The 24,661-nt window shown below is 43.5% G+C and overlaps 1 protein-coding gene and 1 non-coding gene across 2 annotated transcripts; both read left to right on the forward strand.

The window, feature by feature from the left end:
- Window positions 1–2,200: 2,200 nt before the first annotated feature.
- PPP1R8 (protein phosphatase 1 regulatory subunit 8) lies at window positions 2,201–20,832 on the forward strand. Its single transcript, XM_055332601.1, has 7 exons — window positions 2,201–2,316; window positions 4,262–4,322; window positions 10,088–10,241; window positions 11,734–11,954; window positions 13,705–13,849; window positions 17,931–17,995; window positions 20,464–20,832. The coding sequence occupies exons 1-7, from the start codon at window positions 2,261–2,263 to the stop codon at window positions 20,815–20,817; spliced, it is 1,056 nt and encodes a 351-aa protein (XP_055188576.1). The 5' UTR covers window positions 2,201–2,260; the 3' UTR covers window positions 20,818–20,832.
- Window positions 5,814–5,979, forward strand: LOC129514328 (small Cajal body-specific RNA 1). Its single transcript, XR_008665399.1, has one exon. It is a non-coding gene; the product is annotated as a small Cajal body-specific RNA 1 (non-coding RNA).
- Window positions 20,833–24,661: the final 3,829 nt, after the last annotated feature.

The raw sequence follows: 24,661 nt of genomic DNA on the forward strand, positions 1-24,661 counted from the left end.
CTCTAAAAACCTGGAGTAGTGACAATTTCTGCCCAATCTTTTCTTTGGTCAGCACCCTGTGAACTTTTCATTCACCACCCTGCTAAATGAAGCCTCTTGTTTGTAGTATCCATTTACAATCACAATTTTTTTTCAGCATCTCCATTTGATCACTCATAAATAAAAGATGTTTTAAGAAAGTTTTCTGACATCAATATGCTTCTAATATTTCTAGGTTCTCTTCTACAGAGGTCTCAAAGTCGAAGAAATTAATCTTAGTTGAGATACCAAAATCCCAAGGCAGCTGGCCCATCAGGCTTTCCATTTCAGGGACTGCTGCCCTTCAGTTTGCTGATCTATACTGACATCATTGGCGCCCAAACAAAGAGCATTTTGCTTTATAAGACCTAGGTAAATGTAAGGTGCCATTACATCAGAAGCCAGTGTGAATGTCAGCTGTGCTGGAAACAAGAAACATGGCCAAGGAGTGAAGAATTATAAGGGTAAGAATATAGCTTTAGGTTTCTTAGGTGTGTAATCAGCACTAGAAGGAATTAAATAATGGACTACAGACAGAAACTGAGTAATTGAAAGGCAGAGTTGATAAGATGTTATGCCACTGTTACCTAGAAGTGGCTTCAGTACCACCTTATGCCTGAAAAGGGCATGGAACCTAAAAGTCCTGGACAATCTCTGTAGATAAAAATACCTCATGATTTTCTGTACACTCAAAACACTTGAGAATAATTCCTTCTCAAGAATCATGTACTTGTGCTCAAAGGACGACTGATAGCCTGTTTTCTTGAAACTAAGTTTAGAATGTGTATTTTTCTTATAAGCCTGGTTTTTGGAATCATGTCTGGAAAAGAGGGTATTAACAGGCCATTTGATAAGTGATCCAATCAGCATCCTTGCTGGATAAGTTTACTGTGCTTTTGAAGGTCAGAGGAAGAGATGAGTCTTCTGCCTGCCTAAGAATTTAAAAATCCAAGTTAATATAATGCTGCAGTTAAAGTTTGATGCCTTGGAGATGTCAAAAGGGCAAACATCAGGCTGATGTTTGATTTAAAAATCCAAAGGACCAGTGGCAGGGAATCAAGAAAAGTAACTCCATCATAAAGATAACTTGTGGTGCAGTGCCTGTTTTTGGGTGAACAATAATTTTGCAATTGGTGTCTTTAAAAAAGGCCAGGTGATCCTCTCATGTTTTCTACAAAAATGAAAGTGTTGGGAATCAGTTGTGTGCTAATAACAAATCTAACTGTACCAACATCTAAGTATAAGAGACAGTGGTGATTTAAAAGCATCGCCTTTGGCATCATACAGATTTAGGTTCGAATCCCACTCACCACTTGTTCTAGGGTTAGACTGGGTAACTCAATTTCTCTGAGCCTCCCCTCAGGAATCGTTATGCCTATCTCAACAGTGTTTGAGAATTAAATGAGACGATCTATATAAAACATCTACTTGAAAAAAACAAGAACAAAAACAAACACCTACTTGCCCAGCTAAGTCAGCACTCCATAAAGCCATTACAACCAGACACCCTGCTACTGGTCTCTTTCAGACAGCGGTAGGCCTAGGGCAGGCCTGAATCCCAGCGTTTCCTTGCATTATCTAATGACTATGACCAAAATTTTAAAATCCAAAGGGGCCACAGTTTAACTATTTCATTCATGCACAGTTAAGATTTTGACGTCTTCCTTCTAATAGGATCCTTTGCTGCAGTTTGTCCAGTTTTCATAAACTAGATGATCCCCTAAAGTGGCCTCCCAGACAATCTACAGAAATCCTCAGACCCAGATTTGCATTAGAAAGGGGAAGAGCGTGCATGCAGCTCTGCGGAGAAGGTCCAGAAGAAGAGAAATGATCACCCCATTCTCTTAAATTCTGCCCTCTAGCTTCTCTCCAGATTGGGGTGGAAACGCTGATGGTGCAAGGGCAGGGTCCCAAGAGTTTAGAGCCCAGGAGCGTGTCTGGAGAACACAGGGAGACTGATCCACCTTCTTACAAGCCCCTTTCCTTAGACACCTCCCGGCCAAGGAAAGCCCTAGCCTGCCAAGACTTTCAGAGAAGGCCAGCGATCTCAAAATACCGAAAAAGAACTTAAAAGTCAGTCCCCAGCCTCCACTACCACTCAGACACGTCCCGTGCGTGCGTAGGTGTACGTGCGCGCGCGCGAGTGCGTCCGCACAGACTGATGGGATGCCGCCTCTCCCCTCTGGGTCTTCCAGTTTCCCGGCGTGCTTAGGGCCCGCCAAATGGGAGGGGGAGACGCAAGATGGCGGCAGCCGCGAACTCCGGCTCAAGCCTCCCGCTGTTCGACTGTCCGACCTGGTGAGTGGCGGGGCGGCCAGGGCTGGAGTGGCCTGGCCTGGCTTGGCCCGGACTGGCGGGGCTACTCATTTCTCGCAGCAACCCGAACGGTTCAGAGACCCTGGAACTGATTGAGGGAGAACTGTCCGTCGGGCCGGGCGGCGTGTGGAGGAACCGGGAGCCTGGAGCCCGGGCCCAGAAACTGAGGAAACCCGGACTTGGGGGCTCTGAGGTGCTCGCTTAGGCAGTCCCTTGGGCGACCAGCCGGCTGCCGGGGCGCTTCGGGGCCTTGGCCGCGAACTTACCCCAACTCCTGAGTGCCTGGTGCTCTTGTGGAGCGCCGTACCTGCCCCGCTGCTCTCCGTCCCGAGCGCGCCCGAGCCAGCTTCCCGGCCCCAGCCCAGGCTCAGTGCCCCGCATCCCTCTGTGGTCGCCGCATCTCCCGTGCGGTACTTGTTTCCCGCAGACTAGAAGCGCCCTGAGGGCAGGGACGGCTCTGACCCACCTCGCAGCCGGACACAAGCGGGCATCAGTAATTGTTGGGATGAACCCCTTTCAAGCCCTTTCAAGCTCTCGGAAATAATGGGACGATTTAATTTAGTCTTTGAGCGGAGTATGAGGTGAATAAATATGAATTGCCCTACAAGGAGACCGTCCGAGTTAGAGCTATTTCTGCTGTAGCTCATCACAGTTTATGCATTATGCGTTTCCCTTTCCCACTATATTTGAGATCCTCAAGGGCAAGGGCTGTCTGATGCATCTTTGTGTTCCCAGCTCCCAGGCCTAAGCCAGGCACATAGTAGGAGTTCAGAAAAGCATGTTTTGGATGTAACATTTAACATTCCTTTCCCTTTTCAGGACAAAATGGGCTTTTGTCGAATGCACTGTCCTTTCAGCAGCTGCCATAGAGGAGTTGGGGCAGGATTGTGAGATTATTATGTTGCATCTTCAGTTAGAGGATGAGGATGCGTATTGTGTGTGTGTGTGTGTGTGTGTGTGTGTGCGCGCGCGCGCGCGCGCGCGCACGGGGCGGTGGGGGGCAAATGTAGGGACTCTGGCAAGATTGTTCTTTCTTCAAACTTAAAAGGAGCAAAGGTCAGAAGCAAGTGAGAGTGTGGCTGTTTTCTGGGTCCCTCTGCGTTTTTGGTTTTTGGTTTTTGGTTTTTTTTCCACCCAGTTGCTTCAGTCTACAAATTGTATGTCCGTTTTGGTCCCTTGCTGCATTGATTTCAGTAGTTAGACCAGATCCGTAAACTTATATTTGGGAGGGACTATTTGAGAATCACCTACCATTTCTTTAGAGTCTGGTATGTACCAGGCACTGTTTGGTGCTTTGACATATCATACAATACCTTGAATGGTATTATAGAAATATAGAGAACAGTTCCCCTTAAACATGCCGTTGTAGAAAGACCTGTTCAAGGGTAACAAATATCTCTTGTATTTATTGGTGCCTGGTTTTATGGGCATGCTTTTGGATTGCCCTAGCCCCCTAAATATGCACCTCTGATTTGGTCTCAAAGCTCAGGATAGAACCTTATGTTTATTCTGTGATGAGACTAATCTTGATCAGCCCCAAACATCAACTGATATATTCTACCTTTATGTGGTATTAGTGGTCCTGGTAAATCAGATTCAAACTCTAAGTAACCAGACTACCCCGGCAATAGTACTTGGACTCTCTGTGCTGCTTTTTCTCTGAGGCAGATACTCAGTGTTAAAATATAGGTTTCTTTGGTGCTGCTCTAAATACAGATCCAGTAAAGTCTGTTTTAGAGCAATTGAATCACTGGGGAAGTGTCAAATGTAGAAAGGAGCTGTAATAACAGTGAAGTAGATGACATTTCTGCTTGAACATGAACTAATTATAGGCTGGTAGGAGAGCTGCATTGTTGAATGGGACAGTGATTGTAAATGGCATTTACAAACTTATGCTGAAAATACTTTTCTCACTCTTATTTTTCAGGGCAGGTAAACCCCCACCTGGTTTACATCTGGATGTAGTCAAAGGAGACAAGCTAATTGAGGTATGGAAATACATGTCTTCTTTTTTTTTTTCTCATCACACTAAACATTTTTGCCAATGACTCACTTTTCCACCCCCTCTCCTGTGCTTTGTTTTCCAGCAATGCTACTTTCGTTCATCCCGATTTTTTTTTTCCTATTAAAAGCACATGGTGATATAACACATTCAAACCTGGTATCTCCCACAGACACTGAGTTTTTTGTGACTTCTCTCACCTTCCAGATGAAGGATTTTAATTGATCATAGGCTTATACATCCCCATCACACTGGACTTTGTGAATTCTAACTCTGAGTATATGGAGTTGTATAGAAATTCCAAGATATGCAGTAACTGAAGAAGAAAGAATGATGTAGATTGTGTTTCACTTTTAAGTTGCATTTATGCAATTCAGGCCCAGGCCCTTCAAAGAAGTATAGTAAGCTAAGATGCTTGCTCAAAAAAGAGAATGGCATGGTGATGAAACTGATTCATTAATTCAAAACACTTATTGAATGAATGCTTACTGTGTGCCAGTCATTGTACTCAGCAGAGGGACTACAGCAGTTAACACATCAAACATGGTTTCTATCTTCAGATTATCTGGTAGGAAACACAGTCACACAAAAATTACACGATTATGATTGAAATAAGTACTAAACAGGAAAAGTTTAGCAGGATTCCAGCTTTTATACAAGTTTTTAGAATGAACATCACATGGAACTTCATGTATTTTGATTAGCTATTAGGTTGTATACATTTTTTTTTTAATCCTCATGGTACCATTTACTTACCAAGAAATGGAGATTAAGCCCAGTATGACCATGGAGTTGTGAGTCTCCATGTCTTAGAGCAGTTTTATGTTTACTTACTCAGAATTCAGGTTCAAGGCCCTGTTATTTAATGCAGTTGTTTTTCTTTGGCATGTATAGCAAAAATCAAGATATTCCATGGTTAAGCCATCTGTGAGATCTCCTGAAGGAGACCCAGATGTTTTGTAAAGTATTAAGGTAGGAGTTGTGAGGAATTCTGTTAACTCATCATGCCCTTTGCCAGTCTCTTTAAAGAGGCCTTTTGTCCTGGATACTTTTATCTTAAAGGCTCTAAAACATCCAGGTTGTTCAAGGAAATAATTATCTAAAATGTCTGTAAAATCTTTTTTACTATAAACTATTCTATAAAATATGGTTGCTAAATAACATGAAGCTTTGAAGATGTATAGGGATTTGTTACTAGATTAAGTAAATCTTTAATTTGCAATAGAAGGAAGCAGACAATGAGGCATAGCCTTAATGCTAATATCACATTCCTTTGTGAAATAATTTATATTTTCAAAGCACTCTAATTTGTCAGACACCCCTCTGATTACTGGTTTCCATTAACTGATCATGTTTTCTTTTAGTGCTCTTAGGTATGCTGAATTGCCATACAATTGTCAAGTTACAATACTTAGACATCACTGTATTGCTTCTGAGAGGAATAGACATAAGATGTGCTTATTTTTAAGGATTTAGGCAGCACTTGATACTAACCGAGCTATCTATATCCTAGCCTTGTGCCAAAGGCTTGTGATGTGTTGTGATAGCTGGGTTTAAGAAGTGCAATATTAAAACAAAAGCCATGAGTCTTTTAAGCCCAGTGTGTAAAGACACACTCTGAGTTATAACTCAGAGGCACAACTGGATAGTGGTATTAGCCATACCTAGTGAAGAAATTGTGGTGTTAGTGACTTTTAAAGGCCAGTGCATTATTTCATTCACTTGACATTGTTGAAGAATTAACACATTTCCTTCTTTTTTTTTTTTTTTTTAAGATTTTATTCATTTATTCGTAAGAGACACAGGGAGAGAGAGGCAGAGACATAGAAGAGGGAGAAGCAGGCTCCTTATTATAGGGAGCCCGATGTGAGACTCAATCCCCCGACCTGGGATCACGCCCTGAGCCAAAGGCAGGTGCTCAACCGCTGAGCTACCCAGGCGTCCTCATTTCCTTGTTTCTAAAACATACTATTATCCTCATATATTTGAACATTTTGTAATTGAGGTGTCTTTAGTAATGAATGTATATATGTATTTAATTTAGAGGCCCTTTCTCCTCTTTCCCCTCTCTTAATACTTAAATCTCTGGTATGTCTTTGGCTCTTTACAATTATAGAAATTTGGTCAGTATTATAGTAGAACCCAGGAGTGGGTGATCTTATACATTGTTTCCTTGAGACTAGCCTATGAGCGATGTAGTTAGCAAATCTAAGTTTTTGCAGACATAATCTGCGTGCATATAAATATGAATGAGTAATGCCATGAGATTCAGCCTGTGTAGACACTAGCTGGAGAGAACAAAATGTTGAAATTTCAGGGCTCTCTCAGTTCTAAATTAATGTCTTATTTTTAACCCAAATCTTAATTTGGAGATGACATGGGGATGTTTGATTGAGCTGTCAGGCTGTTGTTAAATCTTGGTGCTCCATAGTGGTACGGACCTGGGACAGGCTCTGCTAGCAGCATATGGGCACTATGGGACAGTTTCCCAAAGGTGACCCACATACCTAGACTAGCTTGAACCAATTGAGCCTTAAGGCTAAACTTGAAAGAGACTAGATAAGTGATAGGTAACAGAAAAATTAAGAATGTGACCCATAGTTCTTATTCATTTCTTAAAATGTTCCTTGCCTTATGGTGCATTTTTTTTTATGTAGGTAGAGTGAAGAAAATCTATAATGTAGTGCTTAAAAGAGCTTGGACTCAAGTAAGACAGACCTGAGTTTCTAATCCAGCTTACAAATACAATAGTGTCCCCCCTTATCCAGTTTTGCTTCCCATGGTTTCAAGTACTGACACAGATGATGATCCTCCTGACATGTTGTCAGAAGGTCAGTAATGGCCTCATGCTGTGTCACAGTGCCGGTTTCATTCACCTCACCTCATCTCATCACATAGGCATTTCATCATCTCACATCATTACAAGAAGGGTGAGTACAGTACTATAAAATATTTTGAGAGAGATACCACATTCACCTTAACTTTTACTACAGTATATTGTTATAATTGTTCTATTCTATTGTTAATTTCTTACTATGTCTGATTGATAAATTAAACTTTATCATAGATATGTATGTATAGGAAAAGACCCAATATATATAGGGTTTGAGATTATATGAGGTTTCAGGCATCCACTGGGGATCTTGCAATGTATCCCCCATGGATAAGGGGGCAACTACTGTGTTTAGCTGTGTGAACTTGAATATGTTACTTACTTTCTTTGTCGAATTTGCCTCAATTTCGTCATCATAAAAATAAAAGTATGGACCCACCCCACAGAGTAGTTGTGGAGATGAAGTGACAGCAGGAAACTTAGCATAGTGTATGGCACTTAAGTGCTCAGCAGTTGTTACAGTATCAGTTTGAGGTATATTTCTGGATTCATAAGGGGAACACTAAAACATAGAGGAGAATAGTGGCCCACTGCGAGTTCAGTGACACAGCTAGGAATGAAATCTAAGCCTCTTGAGTCCTAGCCTGGTACCATACTAACTTGACTATTTCTTTCTTTCTTTTTTTTTTTCTAAATTTTTTTAAAGATTTTATTTACTTATTCATGAGAGACATCGAGAGAGAGAGAGGCAGAGACACAGGCAGAGGGAGAAGCAGGCCCCATGCAGCAGGGAGCCTGATGTGGGACTTGATCCCGGGTCTCCAGGATCACACCCTGGGCTGAAGGCGGCCCTAAACCGCTGAGCCACCCGGGCTGCCCTAACTTGACTATTTCTTTACTCAGCTTTGTGCTATCTTCTCTTGGGGATTTTAGGAGGAGTGTAGTGTGAAATATGAACTAGAGCTTAAGGAGACATTGTGTGTAAAGGAAAAACATAACATATTCTTGAGTGGTCAAGTTGTAGATTTCTAGAACTGGGAGAAGTGTTAGCAATAATTCATCTAGAATCCTTCATCTATAACAGCCCAATCTACAACCAATCAGCAAAGGCTTTACTGATCCAGGATTAAAAGAAAAATAAGAATGGGGCACCTGGCTGGCTTGGTGGTGGAGCATGCAACTCTGGATCTTGGGGTTGTGAGTTCAAGCCCCATGTTGGGTCTAGAGATTACTTAAATGAATTTTTTTTTTTTAATTAAAAGAAAAATAAGGACAATATTGTGAGTGTTCCATAAAGCTAAAATGAGCTCAGAGAATGTCCTTTATCTTTACTCTTCCTACTTATCTGGTGTTGAAATGACCTTTCTTTTATAAAATGATTATGATGATACTAATTGGTGACAGTTTTTTTAATGTCCTTATTTGGCAAAATAAAAAGTTAACGATGTTACATCAGCTTCTTCTCCCCATATAATTTTTTTACTAATAGTCTGCTGGTCTGTGAAATCCTCCTTTCTGCTATGATATTGGGGCATTCTATAGTTTTGGGTTCTTTTTAGTGGCATAGCAGTGTCTAGAAACATTTTAGAGCTCTTAGAATTGTTTTAGACCCATTGCACATTGTTTAGAATAATGGCATTGCATGCAGGTCATTAACACTTGAGTTCAAATCCCAGCTCTGCTACTTAACCAGCAGAGCCATCTTGGATGAGTGACTTCATCTCTCTCAATCTGTTTTCTTGTCTTTAACAGTAGAGGTGATACTTGTTTCACAGAGATGTTTTGAAAATTAGATGAGTTCATGCTTAAAATGCCTAGCAGTAGGGATCTCTGGGTGGTGCAGCGGTTTGGCGCCTGCCTTTGGCCCAGGGCGCGATCCTGGAGACCCGGGATCAGATCCCACGTCAGGCTCCCCGTGCATGGAGCCTGCTTCTGTCTCTGCCCCCCTCTCTCTCTATATATATATATATGACTATCGTAAATAAATAAATAAATAAAATTAAAATAAAAATGCCTAGCAGTAAATAGTCTGTCAATACATGTTAACTCCGATACGTTTCTCCCCCAAACCTAGACAGTCTTTGCCCCATGAAGTAGTTCTCTGTTTTGACACAGCAGATACTCATGTAGAGTTAACTTAGAATAATATTTTTTTGTAGCCAATGGAGTTAGATTTAGGTGCTCATACAATGATATCCAATGTAATTGCACTTTCTAAAGAGGGTTCCGAAAATACTTTGGGGCTATGGCAGCATGATTAAAATATGCATAAGTATTTATACCCTTTTCCTTTCCTAATCAATTGTTAATACTCATTTGAATGTAAATTTTCTAAACAGCAGTTTTATTACTTTGTAGACATGCTTTTTTTTTTTTTTTAAGATTTTATTTATTCGTGAGAAACACAGAGAGAGAGAGGCAGAGACACAGGCAGAGGGAGAAGCAGGCTCCATGCAGGAAGCCTGACGTGGGACTTGATCCCCGGTCTCCAGGATCATGCCCTGGGCTGAAGGCAGCGCTAAACCACTGAGCCACCCCGGCTGCCCTGTGGACATGCTTTGTACTTGTTTCCTGGTTGACCTAAAATTAAGATCCAGTGAAATCTTAAATTCCCAATGGATAGAAGATAGCTACTCCCACAGGCCACATTCATCTAATAGAATTAAGAAAAGTTCTTTTCATACCAACACAAGACATTAAACCACTGCATTTGGGGAGATTAATTGCCATCCATCCCCCAAAAATGCTAGTAAATTGTTCTGAGCTCTTTATCTTGAAGAATAGTGGGAAATAGTTTTGTTTTTACCTTGGTAAGAAATTTTATCTATTCAAGATTCTCTGCTTACTAGATTAGAAGAATTTTTGTTAAATCCTGTTGAAACAAGATTTAAGTAATATTTAATTTAATATTTATTTAGAAACTGATTATTGATGAGAAGAAGTATTACTTATTTGGGAGAAACCCTGATTTGTGTGACTTTACCATTGACCACCAGTCTTGCTCTCGGGTCCACGCTGCCTTGGTCTACCACAAGCATCTGAAGAGAGTTTTCCTAATAGATCTCAACAGTAGTAAGTAACTCACATCCTGTCCTTTTTTCACACATTCCCTTTGGGGTAATGTGAAAATGCTCTTTGGGTTCTTCAGTTTTGAAATCATGTTTTATTGTTTATCAGGGAAGAAGTTTATGTTTGATTTTTAAATCAGCTCTTCTCTCTTTCTGGGGTATCTCTTATTTTCCTGAAATAATTGATGACTGGAGAGAGAAGAGGGTTTTGGGGAGTCATGTCCTGGAAAAGGTAATAGGTATATTCAGAGAACCCAAAAAAAGATACCCAGGAACCAGGGGCTATGGGAATTCAGGTGTTTATAGGACTGCAGTAAAACTGTCCAGTTAAAGCAGAAGCTAAGGAGGGCTCCATTAATGTATTAGAATTAGTGGTGCAGAACATTAAAAAATACTTGCTTTCAGCAAAATTTAATTTTTTTATGATGGGTTCTTTATTCCAGCTACATTTTGCTTTGACTTGCTAATAATACCAATTTTCATTCCATGAGCATATTCCAAGTTAAGATTTTCAACTTAGCCAAAGATAATCCCAGAAAAGCAATTGAGACTTAACTGCATGGGGCTCTAAACTTTGTTCATTCTGCCCATGTATCAATAGAGTGTAAAATGTAAAGGCTCAGGAGGTGGGGTGTAGGGGGTGGGGTAACTGGTGACAGACATTAAGGAAAGCACGTGATGTGCTGAGCACTGGTTGTTACACACAACTGATGAATTATTGAACTCTGCATCTGAAACTAATGATGTACTATATGTTGGCTAATTGAATTTAAATTAAAAAAACAAGTGTAAAGTCCCCTGCTCCTGGGCTGATCATGTGCTGCTATTTATCCCCTCCTCTAACACACACACACACACACACACACACACACACACACACAATCTGCTTATATAATGGCGCCTTGTCTCACAAGTACTTACTTGCAAATTTATCTCATCTTTTCTCTCCATTTTATAACATGCAGAATGCAGACATGGAAAAATATTCACACTCTCCAGTAGGAATTTGGCTTTTCTTGGCATTCATATTGGGCCTGTTTTAGCCAACATCCTTTATTGTCCTGGAGAAAACCCAAATATAACTGCCACCAGACCAGAAGTTCTTATATTCCTTATACTTGGGGCTGGAGAGGTCAGAGCACAGCAATGTCTGTCTTCTGCCTTGTGGGGCATGGCTGTTGCTGGGTTGGAGCCATTTCTCCTGGACCCAGAATGAAGCCAAAGCTGTCTGGCAGCAGAGAGCAAGCAGTGGTCTTTGTTATATGGGGTAAGGACAGGTCCGAAGATGTGTAAGAAATCCAGTGAAGAGATTTAAGACTCAGTGAAGAATTCCCTTTTCATTGTGACCAATGACAAGAGATGCAAAGTGGACCCAGTGCTATTTTCATTTAAAAAAACAAAACTAATGTGCTGGGAGGAGCTACTCACCCTCCTACAACTCCGGTTGGTTTTTGTTTCTGTTTTCTCTCTTATATTTCTGATTTGATTATTCCCAGCACACGGCACTTTCTTGGGTCACATTCGGTTGGAACCTCACAAGCCTCAGCAAATTCCCATCGATTCCACAGTCTCGTTTGGCGCATCCACAAGGGCCTACACTCTACGTGAGAAGCCTCAGACACTGCCGTCAGCTGTGAAGGGAGATGAGAAGATGGGTGGAGAGGATGATGAGCTCAAGGGCCTCCTGGGGCTTCCAGAGGAGGAGACCGAGCTTGATGTAATTCCACATCCGTCTATGGCGTTATTTTGTCTTTTGGGACTCTGTTTTTTTTTTTTTTTTTTTTTTTTAAGATTTAACTTTTTTTTTTTTTTAATTTTTATTTATTTATGATAGTCACACACACAGAGAGAGAGAGAGAGAGGCAGAGACATAGGCAGAGGGAGAAGCAGGCTCCATGCACCGGAAGCCCGACGTGGGATTCGATCCTGGGTCTCCGGGATCGCCCCCCGGGCCAAAGGCAGGCGCTAAACCGCTGCGCCACCCAGGGATCCCCTGGGACTCTGGTTTTTGCAGTATGTAGCTATTCTGCGTAGCTTGAAATACCAGTGACTTAGGATCAGGAGGTTTTCTTGAGCCCAGTAGTGAGCTTTGCCATTTTGCCAGGACATTGTGGCCTGATGTGACACACCTGGAACAGCTGTGCTGTGTGCACTTGGCTGTGTCCAGCCAGACCTCACAAGGAGTTCCTAACAGTAGACCTTCATGGTCGTTTCTGCATCCTCACTGGATATTAGAAGCCAAGGCTGGGAGTTACATTTCTAGAGCTGCACGGTCCGATGCAGTAGCTACTAACCACACTTCTGGTACTCAGTAGTTACATGTGACAGGTGACTACCATATTGAATGGCAAGGATATAGAACATTTCCATCACCCAGAAAGCTTGGTTGGATAGCACAGGCTTAGAGAAACTGAAGCTTTCATTCAATTACATTGTTTTTGTTTTTGTTTTTTTTTTGATATGGTTCAAATAACCTAAGAATCTTCTGAATAGAACTAGGCTGCTTTTGGTCTTAGAGGCCTGGCTGCCCTCAAAGGCCATGAATTTTATAAGATGTAATTTTAAAGTGCTAAAGTTTTCCTTTTCTAGAGGCCAGCCCCAGTGGTTTGTGATGCGACTGTTGTCCTTTACATGTCTGTCGCTACACTGGTGTGATTGGTCTATTCAGGTGGACCAAATGCCAGCATGTCCTTAATTTTCCTCATGAATTTACCTGTTGTTCATCAAGGCAGTTTCCCAGCTCTTGGGAAGAAAAGTACAGCAGAATTGTTATAATTTAGAAGTTACTTTATTCAAAAGAAGTAGCCTCATAGCAGGGCACCTTGCTGACAGTCACTCTTACCCATTTCTCCTCCAGGTTGCTTCTGTGCTTCCCTGTCTTTTAGGTTCAGTTTGTTAGGTCCTCCCTGGGTCTTGATTCTCAAGACATTTGGAATGTCTCTGACTGCAGTGCAGATTGGAATAAGTCCAGAGGTTTGGGAAGAGGCAGGCGCAGTGCTGAGGCCAAGTTAATCATTGAAATAGATAGGTGGTTATGAATAGAAATGGGGCCATATACAGGGACAGGGAGTGACAAACTATTAGTGCCAAATATTAAATGCACTGGTCCTGTACTTCTGAGCTTTAGTGGGGAGGGCTGCCGGGAAAGAACCTGTCAGTTGCCCTCTCTCATCTCTGTTTCATTACTTGAAGGCAGTTCAGGGAGTTCATTCTGGTCACATTCTTTAATTCGCAGCATGAATACATGATAGTCTTTCTTTCCCCCCAAGACACAGAACCTCAACTCAAAGATATTTGCACAGACAACCTATTCTCAATCCAAGGTTCTTTTTCATCTCTTTGTGACCATCACTGCCCCTACTAGTCAGTGAGGATGTTCCATAGTCTGTCAAAAGAGGCTTGTTAATAGTATCCTTCAGATTTCCTGTGTACTGACTCCTGTCTGTCTTGTGTGAACCCTGGCCCAGAACCTGACAGAGTTCAACACTGCCCACAACAAGCGGATTTCCACCCTGACCATTGAGGAGGGGAATCTCGACATTCAGAGACCAAAGAGGAAGAGGAAGAACTCGCGGGTGACTTTCAGTGAGGATGATGAGATCATCAACCCAGGTGAGGTGTCTTCCTAGTTTCTTCCAATGAAAAGGTTGTGATCTCAGAGAGTAGTGTGCACAATGTGTAGGTTAGTTGTAATGTTTCTCAACAAGGTGTAGGATAACTAGTGCTATATAAAGGGGAGAGGATTCTTACAGGTTGTTGATGGAGTACCCTCAAACACTCAAGCATTATCCAGTTGCCTTTTGAAAGGAAGGACCCATGTAATTCAGCAGACAGTGCGAGGCTGTAATTCCCATCTGCTGATCCTGCAAGTCTGTGTCGTAGTGGAGGTTGAAGTAGAGTTGTTTGTTGTCTTTTACTCTCTGGAGTTCTGAGTATGATTGGTAACTCTAAGATTGGAAAACCTGTCTCCATCAACCGCACTGAAGACTTGCCTCTCTGTAAGGATTTAATGCATAGTTTGTATGGAAATGTCAGCAAACTGAGAGAGCATCTGCTTATGGAAAGGTCATCAAGTTCACCAGTTTGTTCCATCATTCAACATCCATTTATTGGGCTCACATAGTATGTCAAGTTCTCTGGTAGGTAGATGACATCAAGCCAGGAGGTATCGTTTGTATGATGAGGATAGAATTGAGATTCCGAAAACCTTGTTTGAAGTCAGTCTCATTGGATGGAAACAAGGATCCCAAACTAACAAGTTGTTTTACTTCCCAAATGAAATACAATGAGAATAACTTTCAGGTCTTGCATTTAGGTTCAAAATATCAATTATTTAAATGCAGAAGATCCATTCCAGTGATAGCTCCTGGGGAAAAAATGATCTAGGGAGTTTAGTTAATTGACTGAGTCATCAGGGGGATGTGGAAACTAATCAAGTGCAGTTTAAAGTTGCATTAATAGAAGAGTAAAGTTGCATTAATAGACAGTAACCCCACTCACCTATGTTCTGGGCAGACTTCACCCAAATGGGTTACCAAATGCAAGTGCGGCCTCAACTACCAAATGTGTTATGTAGTCCTGAGGGAGGAGGAAACTCACAGCTATGGAAAACCATCCCCCAAATGCTGAGAATGTAGGGGAGCCATGCTTGAGGAGGCACAGCCACTGTAGTTTGGATATTTGCAGGACTGACCTGAGAGGAAAAGGAATAGACAAAGACAAAGCCAGTGAGTAGAAGTATTTAGCTCAGCATAAAAAGCAACAAGGGCAGCCCCAGTGGCGCAGCAGTTTGGCGCCGCCTGCAGCCTGGGGTGTGATCCTGGAGACCCAGGATCAAGTCCCATGTCGGGCTTCCTGCACGGAGCCTGCCTCTCCCTCTGCCTGTCTCTGCCTCTCTCTCACTCTCTCTGAATAAATAAATAAATAAACCTTAAAAAAAAAAAAAAAGGCAACAACAAATCCTTCTTATATTTAGAAGAATTTAAAAGAGTCCTATGAAAGATCAAGGCGTTCCTTCGTTTGGTGTGTGGATAGAGAGGATTACTCTCCAGGCAGTGAATGCCCAACGGAAGTGTTTAGGCAGGGGCTGAGTGACCTATTGGGGAAATTTATTCCTGGGCCCCAGAACCTATTGAATAAGAATTCCCAGGGGTTGGACCTAAAAATTTATAGTTTTAAACAAGCTCTTATTTGTACTGATGAATAGCCAGCAATTTGGGAATCACTGGACTGGTCAATCTTAAATATGTTTCAGAACTCAGAGTCTGATTTGCTCTGTTTTTCTCTTTGAGAATTATTGCCCTGAGGGAACCTGGGTGGTTCAGTCAGTTAAGCATCCTACTCTTGGTTTGGGCTCAGGTTGTGTTCTCAGGATCGTGGGATCAAGCCCTTTGTTGGGCTCTGTACTGAGTGTGGAGTCTGCTGGCATTTCTCTCCCTCTGTCCCTGCCATCACTGTGGTTACACTCTCTCCTCCCTTCAAATAAAAATAAATACATATAAATAAGTAAGTAAATAAATAATCATCTATCTTTTTTAAAAATTAAAAAAAAGAGGGATCCCTGGGTGGCGCAGCGGTTTGGCGCCTGCCTTTGGCCCAGGGCCCGATCCTGGAGATCCGGGATCGAATCCCACGTCGGGCTCCCGGTGCATGGAGCCTGCTTCTCCCTCTGCCTGTGTCTCTGCCTCTCTCTCTCTCTCTCTGTGTGTGACTATCATAAATAAATAAAAATTAAAAAAAAAAAATTAAAAAAAAGAAAAAAAATTATTGCAGAATGGAGCAGAATGTGTATTCAGACAGAGCCTAACATAGCCGTTAAGAGGACCTGAGTGTGAAATGGACCTTTCCACTTAGTAGCTCTGTGACCTTGACCAAGTAACTGAACAGATATTGGCCTCACAAGATTGATGAGGCTAAACGATTAATATATGTACAAATGTACAGATACTTTAGATCAGTGCTCGGCAATCTGTAAGCCCTTGGCAAATGTTAGCCATTATCCCCATTGTCCTCAATTACCACTTTTGTGTTTTATCCACACAACCTTTTCCTATACCAGAAGTAGACTTAGCAGGGAATTTGTCAGTAGATCTTTGGGGGGCAGACATCTCATGAAATGGGTGTATCCTCTTTCTTGGAGTGGAATGACTAAACATGAGGAGAAGGTGAGAAGCCTAAGCACCATTCAGCCAGCACGGCACAGGACAAGGAGCCCTCAGAGAGTTAGCCCCACCTCTCCAGAGGCCTGCTGAACATGTGGAGTGCATACTCCATTAGCCACTCCTCTTGGGCTCCGGTTGCTATTGTGCTTCATTTAGCTTTCCTTGCTGAAGGGATGATTGGAACAGGGCTCCTATGGGGATGAGAAAAAAGGTAAGGATGCCTTTTATAGAAACCTCATCTCTTTCCTAAGGAGCCTGGGTCTTCTTTCTTCATATAAAAGTCATTCATTTGTTCATTCACTGAACAAAGATTTGTTGTGAATGTAATGCCAGGGTATATTCTTTGGAGGCATCCTAATATGTGAAAAACCAGACTTATTAAATAAGCCAGGGATTAATTATTCAAATAATGAATCTTTGTTTTCCAAAGGGATTCGTAGGAGTGTTTCTTTGAATAGCAGACACCCTTTCTGCATTTAAAATAAGATCTACAGCCCCTATAAGGGAAACTGCTCCTTTCCATCACTATATTAAGACAAAGGGGGCTTGGAGTAGTTTTTAAATTAATGATAGTAATTTTACCTGCCCGTTTCCACGATTTCAGCCTTCATCGAGAAAGGTCCTGGTCATCCTAGGTGATCCAGCCCAGTTGTCCCCTCTGTACTCCAGGAACACTTTTGCCCCCTCCATTGTACTGTAGCCTGCCCAGCTTTTCAACTGTAAACTCCTTAAAGGCAGGACAGTATCTTGCTCTTTATTCCTGTGCTTGATGTGCAATAAATGAGGCATGAGAGAGTTACAAGCATGTCCCTTTCTTCCTGCAGTGAATGAGGCTAGAAACTTTGTAGGACACAATAACGTGTGTGTAACTTGTGAAAAGGAGCTTCTCCCCATTCTGCCCAGACAGGGGGCTTCAGATCCCCTGTCTTGATTGTATACAGTTGTTCAGGTCGGAAGGCCAGTTAACTTGGAAGCCCTGGGTCTGAATCTCAATTTCTATCGTTTGGTAATGAGCAGTGGGCATCGTCAAGGTGCGTGGTATGTGACTGCTGCTCATGTGTCACATGTCATTGTTTTATCACTAACATGGGATTGATGAAATCTGCTCTTTGGTTTCTTCCTTCAGAGAGGGACATATACGGAATAGGAAAGAACTTGGGAAGGCAGTACACTGCAGTGGTCCAGAGCCCAGGCCTGTTTCTGACTGCTTTGACTCAAATCCTGGTCTGTCCAGTAATCATACTGGGGAGTCTGCTGGGGAGTCATGCTGAATCTTGCATGGTGACTGGACCAGGCACTTCACTCCTCCATGCCTGAGCATGTCTGTTAGATGTTAGATGTTGACTCTAGTAGTCCTCATCTTGTGGAGTTGTGAGGATTTAATGCAGTGCCAGCACTCAGTAAGCACTTGAAGTGTTAGCTATATTTTACTGTTTTAATATGAGTTGTGATTACTTTGTTTGCAGTGGGCCCTATTGCCTTAATCTTCCCAGCAGAGTATCAAACTAACCCACCTCTTGTGTCTTCTTCAGAGGATGTGGATCCCTCAGTCGGTCGCTTCCGGAACATGGTGCAGACTGCTGTGGTCCCCGTCAAGGTAGGAAGCACATTGTAACAGGATTTGAAATGCCATACAGTCTAGTTTAAAAACCCACTCTATTACATGTAGGTAAATGTTAGTTTTAAAGCACGTTCTCTATAGGGCACCTTGGTGGCTCAGTTGGTTAAGCATTTATCTTCAGCTCAGGTCATGATCCCAGGGTCCTGAGATTGAGCCCTGTATGGGACTCTCTGCTTAGTGGGGAGTCTGCTTCTCCCTCTGCCTGCTGCTTCCCCTGCTTGTATGCACATGGGTGTGCACTCTCTCTCTCTCTCTCTTTCTTTCTCTCTCTCTCTCTCAGTCAAATAAATAAAATCTTAAGAAACAACAACACACATTCTTTGCTCTTCTCCTATTTTTCATCATGTGGAAATACTTTCATTCCACCTGAATCTAGGGGATCTGGAATGCCATAGAAAGACTGCAGGTGACCAGCCAGCTTTATGCTGCGTGTAAATTATGGTGTGCTGGGAGTCTCAGCTTACCTCCCAGCAGGGTGCAGAGAGGCCCACTTTTTTTTAAGCCTTCCCTTCTGACTCCAAGTAAGCTATTAGGCGAGGAAGAGGCATTGTTGCATTTCTGCACAGCACCTCCAGCTTTGGCCATGCCTTTGTGTTGTGATTGGGAATGACACAGATAGGAAAGGCAGCCCAGATCTGGATTAGGCTGAAAGATCAGGTGTGTTGAAGAACCAAGAGGTGGAAGTTACAGAGATGGTCTGATTGCTCAACATGTGGAGGAATTATGTGACAATGTAGACTGTCCAAAGGGAGCAGATGGCCCATTAAAGTAGTGAGATCCTTGGGAATTAGAGATATTCAGGAAGTGATTGGAAGATGCTAGTCAGATGTGCTAGTCAGATGTACTATAGAAAGGTTTATTAAAACAAAAAAACAAAAAACAAAAAAACCTCAGGGGTGCCTGGGTATCTCAGTCAGTTAAGTGTCCAACTGTTGATCTTGGCTCAGGTCTTGATCTCAGGGTTGTGAGTTCAAGCCCTGCATTGGTCTCCATGCTGGGGGTAGAGCCTAGTTTGTTTGTTTTAAAATTAATTAATTATTATTATTTATTTATTTATTTATTTATTTATTTATTTTTAAAAAGATTTTATTTATCCATTCATGAGAGACAGAAGCAGAGACACAGGCAGAGGGAGGAGTAGGTTCCATGCAGAGAGTCCTATGTGGGACTAGATTCCATGACTCCGGGATCATGCCCTGGGCCAAAGGCTGATGCTCAACCACTGAGCCACCCAAGCGTCCCTAGAGCCTACTTAAAAAAAAAAAATCTTTATGGACTGTATCAAACTAGATTGATTAACTATGTCAAATTTTTGGTTAGTCTTTTTTAATCCAAAAGGGGTAGAGGGTGGAGGGGGATCTTGTGTGAACATTCATAAGGCAGTGTGAAAAAGTACAGATGGAATGTTTTCCCATCTTCATAGCATTCATGTGACATTTCTCCTAGAGCTCTTTTTCTCTTTTTGCTTCTTCCTTTGAAATGTTCTGTTGTCATTAAAGTATAAAACCAGGGCCTCCTGGGTGGCTCGTTCAGTTAAGTGTCTGACTCTTGATTTCAGCTCAGGTCATGATCTCAGGGTTGTGGGATTGAGCCCCTAGTCGGGAGCCTGCCTATGATTTCTTCTCTCCCTTGACCCCTCTCTCCACCAACCCAAAAAAGTATAAAACCAGCATCGGGGCAGGCACCTGACTGGCTTGATCAGTAGAGCATGGGACTCCTGATCTCAGGGTCGTGAGTTTGAGCTCTACTTTGGGTGTAGAGATTACTTTTTTAAAAAAGTATAAAACCAGCAGATATTTTTACTTGTTTGTAAATTTTATTATGATATAATTTATATACAATAAAATGCATACATTTTAAGTTTATAGTTTAAGTTTTGACAAATATATACATGTGGATAACCACCACTATACTTCATATATAGATTTACATCACCCCAGAAAGTTCCCTTATGTTCTCTTGCTGTCAGCCCCCGGCACCCAATAAACTACTTCCCATCACTGCAGATTTGTTTTCGTTTCAGATTAATGTTTAAAAATCAGGCAGTCAACAAGGTACTTTTTATTTAAGTACTTAACTATCACCTATTATCACCTCTGCTTCCTAAAAGGGTGTTTTAATGTCAAAAGGAGAGGCTATGACCTTAAGATAAAGAGCAATCACTTAAACTGGACAAGTTTTATGAAAAGCTTATACATTGTCTTCATTTTTCTCAGGATGGTGAGCCCTTTGTGGGGAGCAGTGTTTGGGGGCCACCATGTTAGACAACAACTGTCCCATCTCTTCAGACCCTGAGATTTCAGGATAGTGAAATAAGTTGTCCTGGGAAGAGCAAGCCAAGGGATTGGGGCCTTCTCCCAAGTTTCTAGGGCTGGCTTAAAGAAGGCTAACTAACACCCTCTTGTGCCTCACCTCTTGCCTCCTTTGTTCCTTCTGAACCACAGAAGAAGCGGGTGGAAGGCCCTGGCTCCCTGGGCCTGGAGGAATCGGGGAGCAGGCGCATGCAGAACTTTGCATTCAGTGGAGGACTCTACGGGGGCCTGCCCCCCACACACAGTGAAGCTGGCTCCCAGCCGCATGGTATCCACGGGACAGCACTCATCGGTGGCTTGCCCATGCCATACCCGAACCTCGCCCCTGACGTGGACTTGACTCCCGTCGTGCCGTCAGCAGTGAACATGAACCCTGCACCAAACCCTGCAGTCTATAACCCCGAAGCCGTCAACGAACCCAAGAAGAAAAAATATGCAAAAGAGGCTTGGCCGGGCAAGAAGCCCACACCTTCCTTACTGATTTGATATTTTTGGTCATGGAGAAGGGTGGGATTGGGTGGGAATTGGGTGGAAGGGTGAGGGGGGAGCTAATGAACTAGGGAGAAAAACTTTCCATGTGTGCGGTCTCGTCTTTCAGAATGTCTCCTGGGGCCCTAACCATGTACTATTAAAGCTGGGGGTGGGTTGAAATATCCCATAAAGACCTGTCTTCAGAACACTTTGAGTATAGAGCAGTATTTCCTGTTTCCTGCTAGGTAGGCTGCCCTGGCTCTTTCCCAGTCCTTCCATTACCTCCTTTTCTTTTCTCCCTCGTTCTAGGGTCATTTTGATTTAAAGTCACGTAGCGTTGGGGGAAACTCCAGGCCCTCAGGTGGGATCTAGAGCCGTGGCGGTGGCAGCAGCATCAACCAGCCTGTGGGTCCAGCAGCCTGATTTCTGTTTATTGTCCCTATAAGTCCCAGAATAGCGAAGGGGGGGTTGCCATGGATCCCAGGTCGGTCAGAAGAGGGTTTTTAGAATTCTTTAGTTAAACTAAGGTTTCGACTCTATGTTTGCCTAAGTCACTGGTTTTGAGGTCCAATAGTTAGGCTTTTTTCTCTTTTGTCCTTTCTGTTGGAATGAGAACGTTTTGATTTTCCTTCATCTGTGACCAGCGCCCATAGACATGGGTGGGTAGTTTGAAACTTGAGTATTGTTGGCACTTCACCTGTTTCTCTTGTCATACCTGAGTGCTCTACTTGCCGAAGTTTCGTGTTTGATCCCAGAGTACTGTCCTCTAAGGTGTTGCTTTCCTTTTCAAGTGTGTTGTGAAGGCAATTTTTTAAGGATATGACCAGTTAGAGCAGCAATTCCAATTAAAAAGGAAAAGATTTTACTTTGCAGGTAACTGATGTCTTTAAGAGGACATTTTTAAGTGTTGGTTCAGAGGCTCTCCCCTCCTCTACTGAGAGCTCTCCTAACCCAGAGCTCCAGGACTCGGCCCAGCTAACAAACGTAGGAGACGAAGGTAGCAAACAGTGATATGAGCTTTGTACAGAGATTTGTACATTTGTGTAATAGGCCTTTTCACGCTTTATGTGTAGCTTTTTACCTGTAACCTTTATTACATTGTAAATTAAACGTAACTTTTGTCATTTCGTGCAGTCTGTGATTTGTCGACATCAAGGATTCCCGCTACCATCAGGGAATGTTTGTCAGAGGTACAACTAATCGGGCTTGGGAGGTGATGCTCTGGCCCCATTTTATTGCCACAAATAAAGATGCCCCCTGCTGAATGTGGAAATTCTAATTAGAGATTCCAGTCCCCAGACTGAAGCCTCACTGAGCAAAGTGGGTTAAGAGGTGCCTGGTGCCCTTCACCAGGAGGCAGAGCTGCAGAACTGACACCAGGAGCCTGGGCTTCAGGGCGCCCGTCCCAGGTGGGCATTGCATGAGTCGCCAGCTCTCTGCCTCCGGCTGCTCTGCCCACCAGCTCTCCAGCTCAGGAGGCTCAAGTTGTGTAGGTTTGTAGGGGTTTCAGCCAGAGTTTGGATCACATGTGTGTGTCTTGCACAGCAGGACCTCATAGGCAGGGAGTGGCTTTGTGGTGAAGATGCCAACTAGCTTCCAGATCACTTGGGCTGAGAGTGTGGCCTTGGGGCCGGAGCAGCCAGCGAAGAAACAGGGATCCATAAGGTCTGAGCTGTGTAAGAAGTTGACTTGTTATCTTCTGTAAAGATGAGGGTCCCCATCTTACCAGGACACCTCCCTTGTACTGTAGTGAAGGTGATGTGTTAGTGCTCCCCACAGTCCTTCACCCAGCACTTGTCCACCCTGCCCACCATTTACAGCAAGTCATTTAACTTCCACAGGCCTAAGGGGAAGCCTATTTTTATCCCCACTTTACAGACGAGAAACAGATAAACTTCCCTGTGATCCCACTGCAGCAAAACTTTAGTCTGAATCCAGAGCCTGAGCGTGGGCTTCCACAACTTCCGGGAGGTGTGAGGGTGAGGGACGTGCTTGGCCTAGGGGTAGCACACCCACCATCGTGCTCAGTAGGCCGGAGCTCCTTCTGTGCCTAGGTTTGTTTTGGAGTTAAAGTTTTCTGACCTGAACAACTTACTGCAAGTTACATGTGGGCTTAGATCTAGTTTAAATAATAAAGTAAACCCTTCCTGGTGAGGGAGCCTATAGTGTGTGTTATTTGGTTTCAGAATCTGAGTCACAGAGGGAAACTTGCAGTGTTGTCTCAAAAACTCAGCAGAGAATATCCACACCTGCCAAGTTCCACCTTTCCCTGCAAGTGCCCATTTGACTTTAGTGGAAGCAGGACTTTGGTAGTTCCGTGACACAAAGGAGTGTGTATGTGTGTAGGGCTCACCTGGCACCATATGTCCGATTCATCCCAGTCATGTTGTAGTGCCTCTCAAAGATGAGCACTGCAGACGGGCTCAGCTGCCTCTCGCCCTTAATGCAGCTCTAGATGGGACCTCTGGTGGATAAGCCCCTCCTGTTCACCACAAGGCCTGGCAGATGGTTATCACTCTAGTGAGCACGACACTGCTGTGGGACACAGTATCTCCCAAGCCTGGGACACAGACCTACTCTGGAGGAGAAGCAATTGCAAGGTTTCCCCAGAGGCCTGTGCCCACTCATGGGCCATCCACTAAGGAGGGAGGGGATGACCTTTGTTCCCTTTCCCAGGGTGAGAGTGGGTGGTGAACCCTGTGGTGAAAGACACCTGTGGACAGGAGGCAACCTACCCCGGGGTGCCTGGGTGGCTCAGTCAGTTAAGCATCTGCCTTTGGCTCAGGTCATGATTTCAGGGTCCTGGGATCAATCTCCACATCAGGCTCCCTGCTCAGTGCTCAGCGGGAGTCAGCTTCTCCCTCTCCCTCTGCATCTCCCCCTGCTCTATCTCTGTCTCTCACAAATAAATAAAATCTAAAAAAAAAATTTCTCCAGGTGTTTCTGGCTTAAAATTAGCTTTTGGTGACAGCTTGCTTAAAATATGTCCTCTAGCTGCAAATCAGAATTCTAGAGTCCAAAGGACTTATGAGATCCTGTCTGGATCCTTCGTTTTGCTTGTGAGCAAACCATGACAGTGGGGACCCACTTCTTGCAACTAACATGGATGGAAATGTGGGACCAGGCACGCAGAAGTGCACCACCCTGTCTGCAAGAGGCCTGCCTTCTGGAAGGAGGCACTCATGTGCACACACACTAGTGGTGCTGTCACCGGCTGAGCGCTTTAGTGGAAGGACAGACAGGGTGAGGACAGTAGAGAAGAGCAAGGTCAGGGGTCAGGGAGACGGCATTTGACACGTTTGAGCTGAGCACTGAAGAACTAGTAGGGAATTGCCATACGGAGGAGTGTGGATCAAGCTTCTCCAGGCAGAGGAAACTGCGTGAGAGGGAAGGACTCAGAACTGTGGGGGTGGCCGGTAGGGGTAGCAGGGAATCAGAAAGGCGGAGGCCAGATCCCACCCCTAAGCTTCGCTGGGCAATTGGAAAGTTTCAAGTTACGCAAGGTGTTTTTTTCTCCTCCTCCTTTTTTTAAGGTTTTATTTATTCATGAGAGACACAGAAGGAGAAGCAGAGACACAGGAAGAAGCAGGCTCCATGCAGGGAGCCCGACGTGGGACTCGATCCCAGAACCCCGGCATCACGACCGAGCCAAAGGCAGACGCTCAACCACTGAGCCACCCAGGTGCCCTTCCGTAGATTGTTTTAAAAAAGAAAGAAGAGAGAAAGGAAGAGGAAAGAAGGAGAGGGGAGGAGGGAGGAGGGAGGAAGGAATAGCAGAGTTAGTAGAGACAGGCTCCTGTAGAAATACTAGAAAATCCAGAGCACAGGCATCTCGCCCCACCCCCACCCAGAGTCCGGG

This window comes from Nyctereutes procyonoides, unplaced genomic scaffold (assembly GCF_905146905.1).
Source record: "Nyctereutes procyonoides isolate TBG_1078 unplaced genomic scaffold, NYPRO_anot_genome, whole genome shotgun sequence".
NCBI classification, from domain to species: Eukaryota; Metazoa; Chordata; class Mammalia; order Carnivora; family Canidae; genus Nyctereutes; species Nyctereutes procyonoides.

Bases quoted from the DNA above. Each gene is read 5' to 3' on its own strand.
- PPP1R8 (XM_055332601.1), top strand. From the start codon at position 2,261: ATGGCGGCAGCCGCGAACTCCGGCTCAAGCCTCCCGCTGTTCGACTGT. The intron at 2,317-4,261 runs GTGAGTGGCGGG...CTTATTTTTCAG, and splicing joins CTGTTCGACTGTCCGACCTG to GGCAGGTAAACCCCCACCTG. The intron at 11,955-13,704 runs GTAATTCCACAT...ACCCTGGCCCAG, and splicing joins AGGAGGAGACCGAGCTTGAT to AACCTGACAGAGTTCAACAC.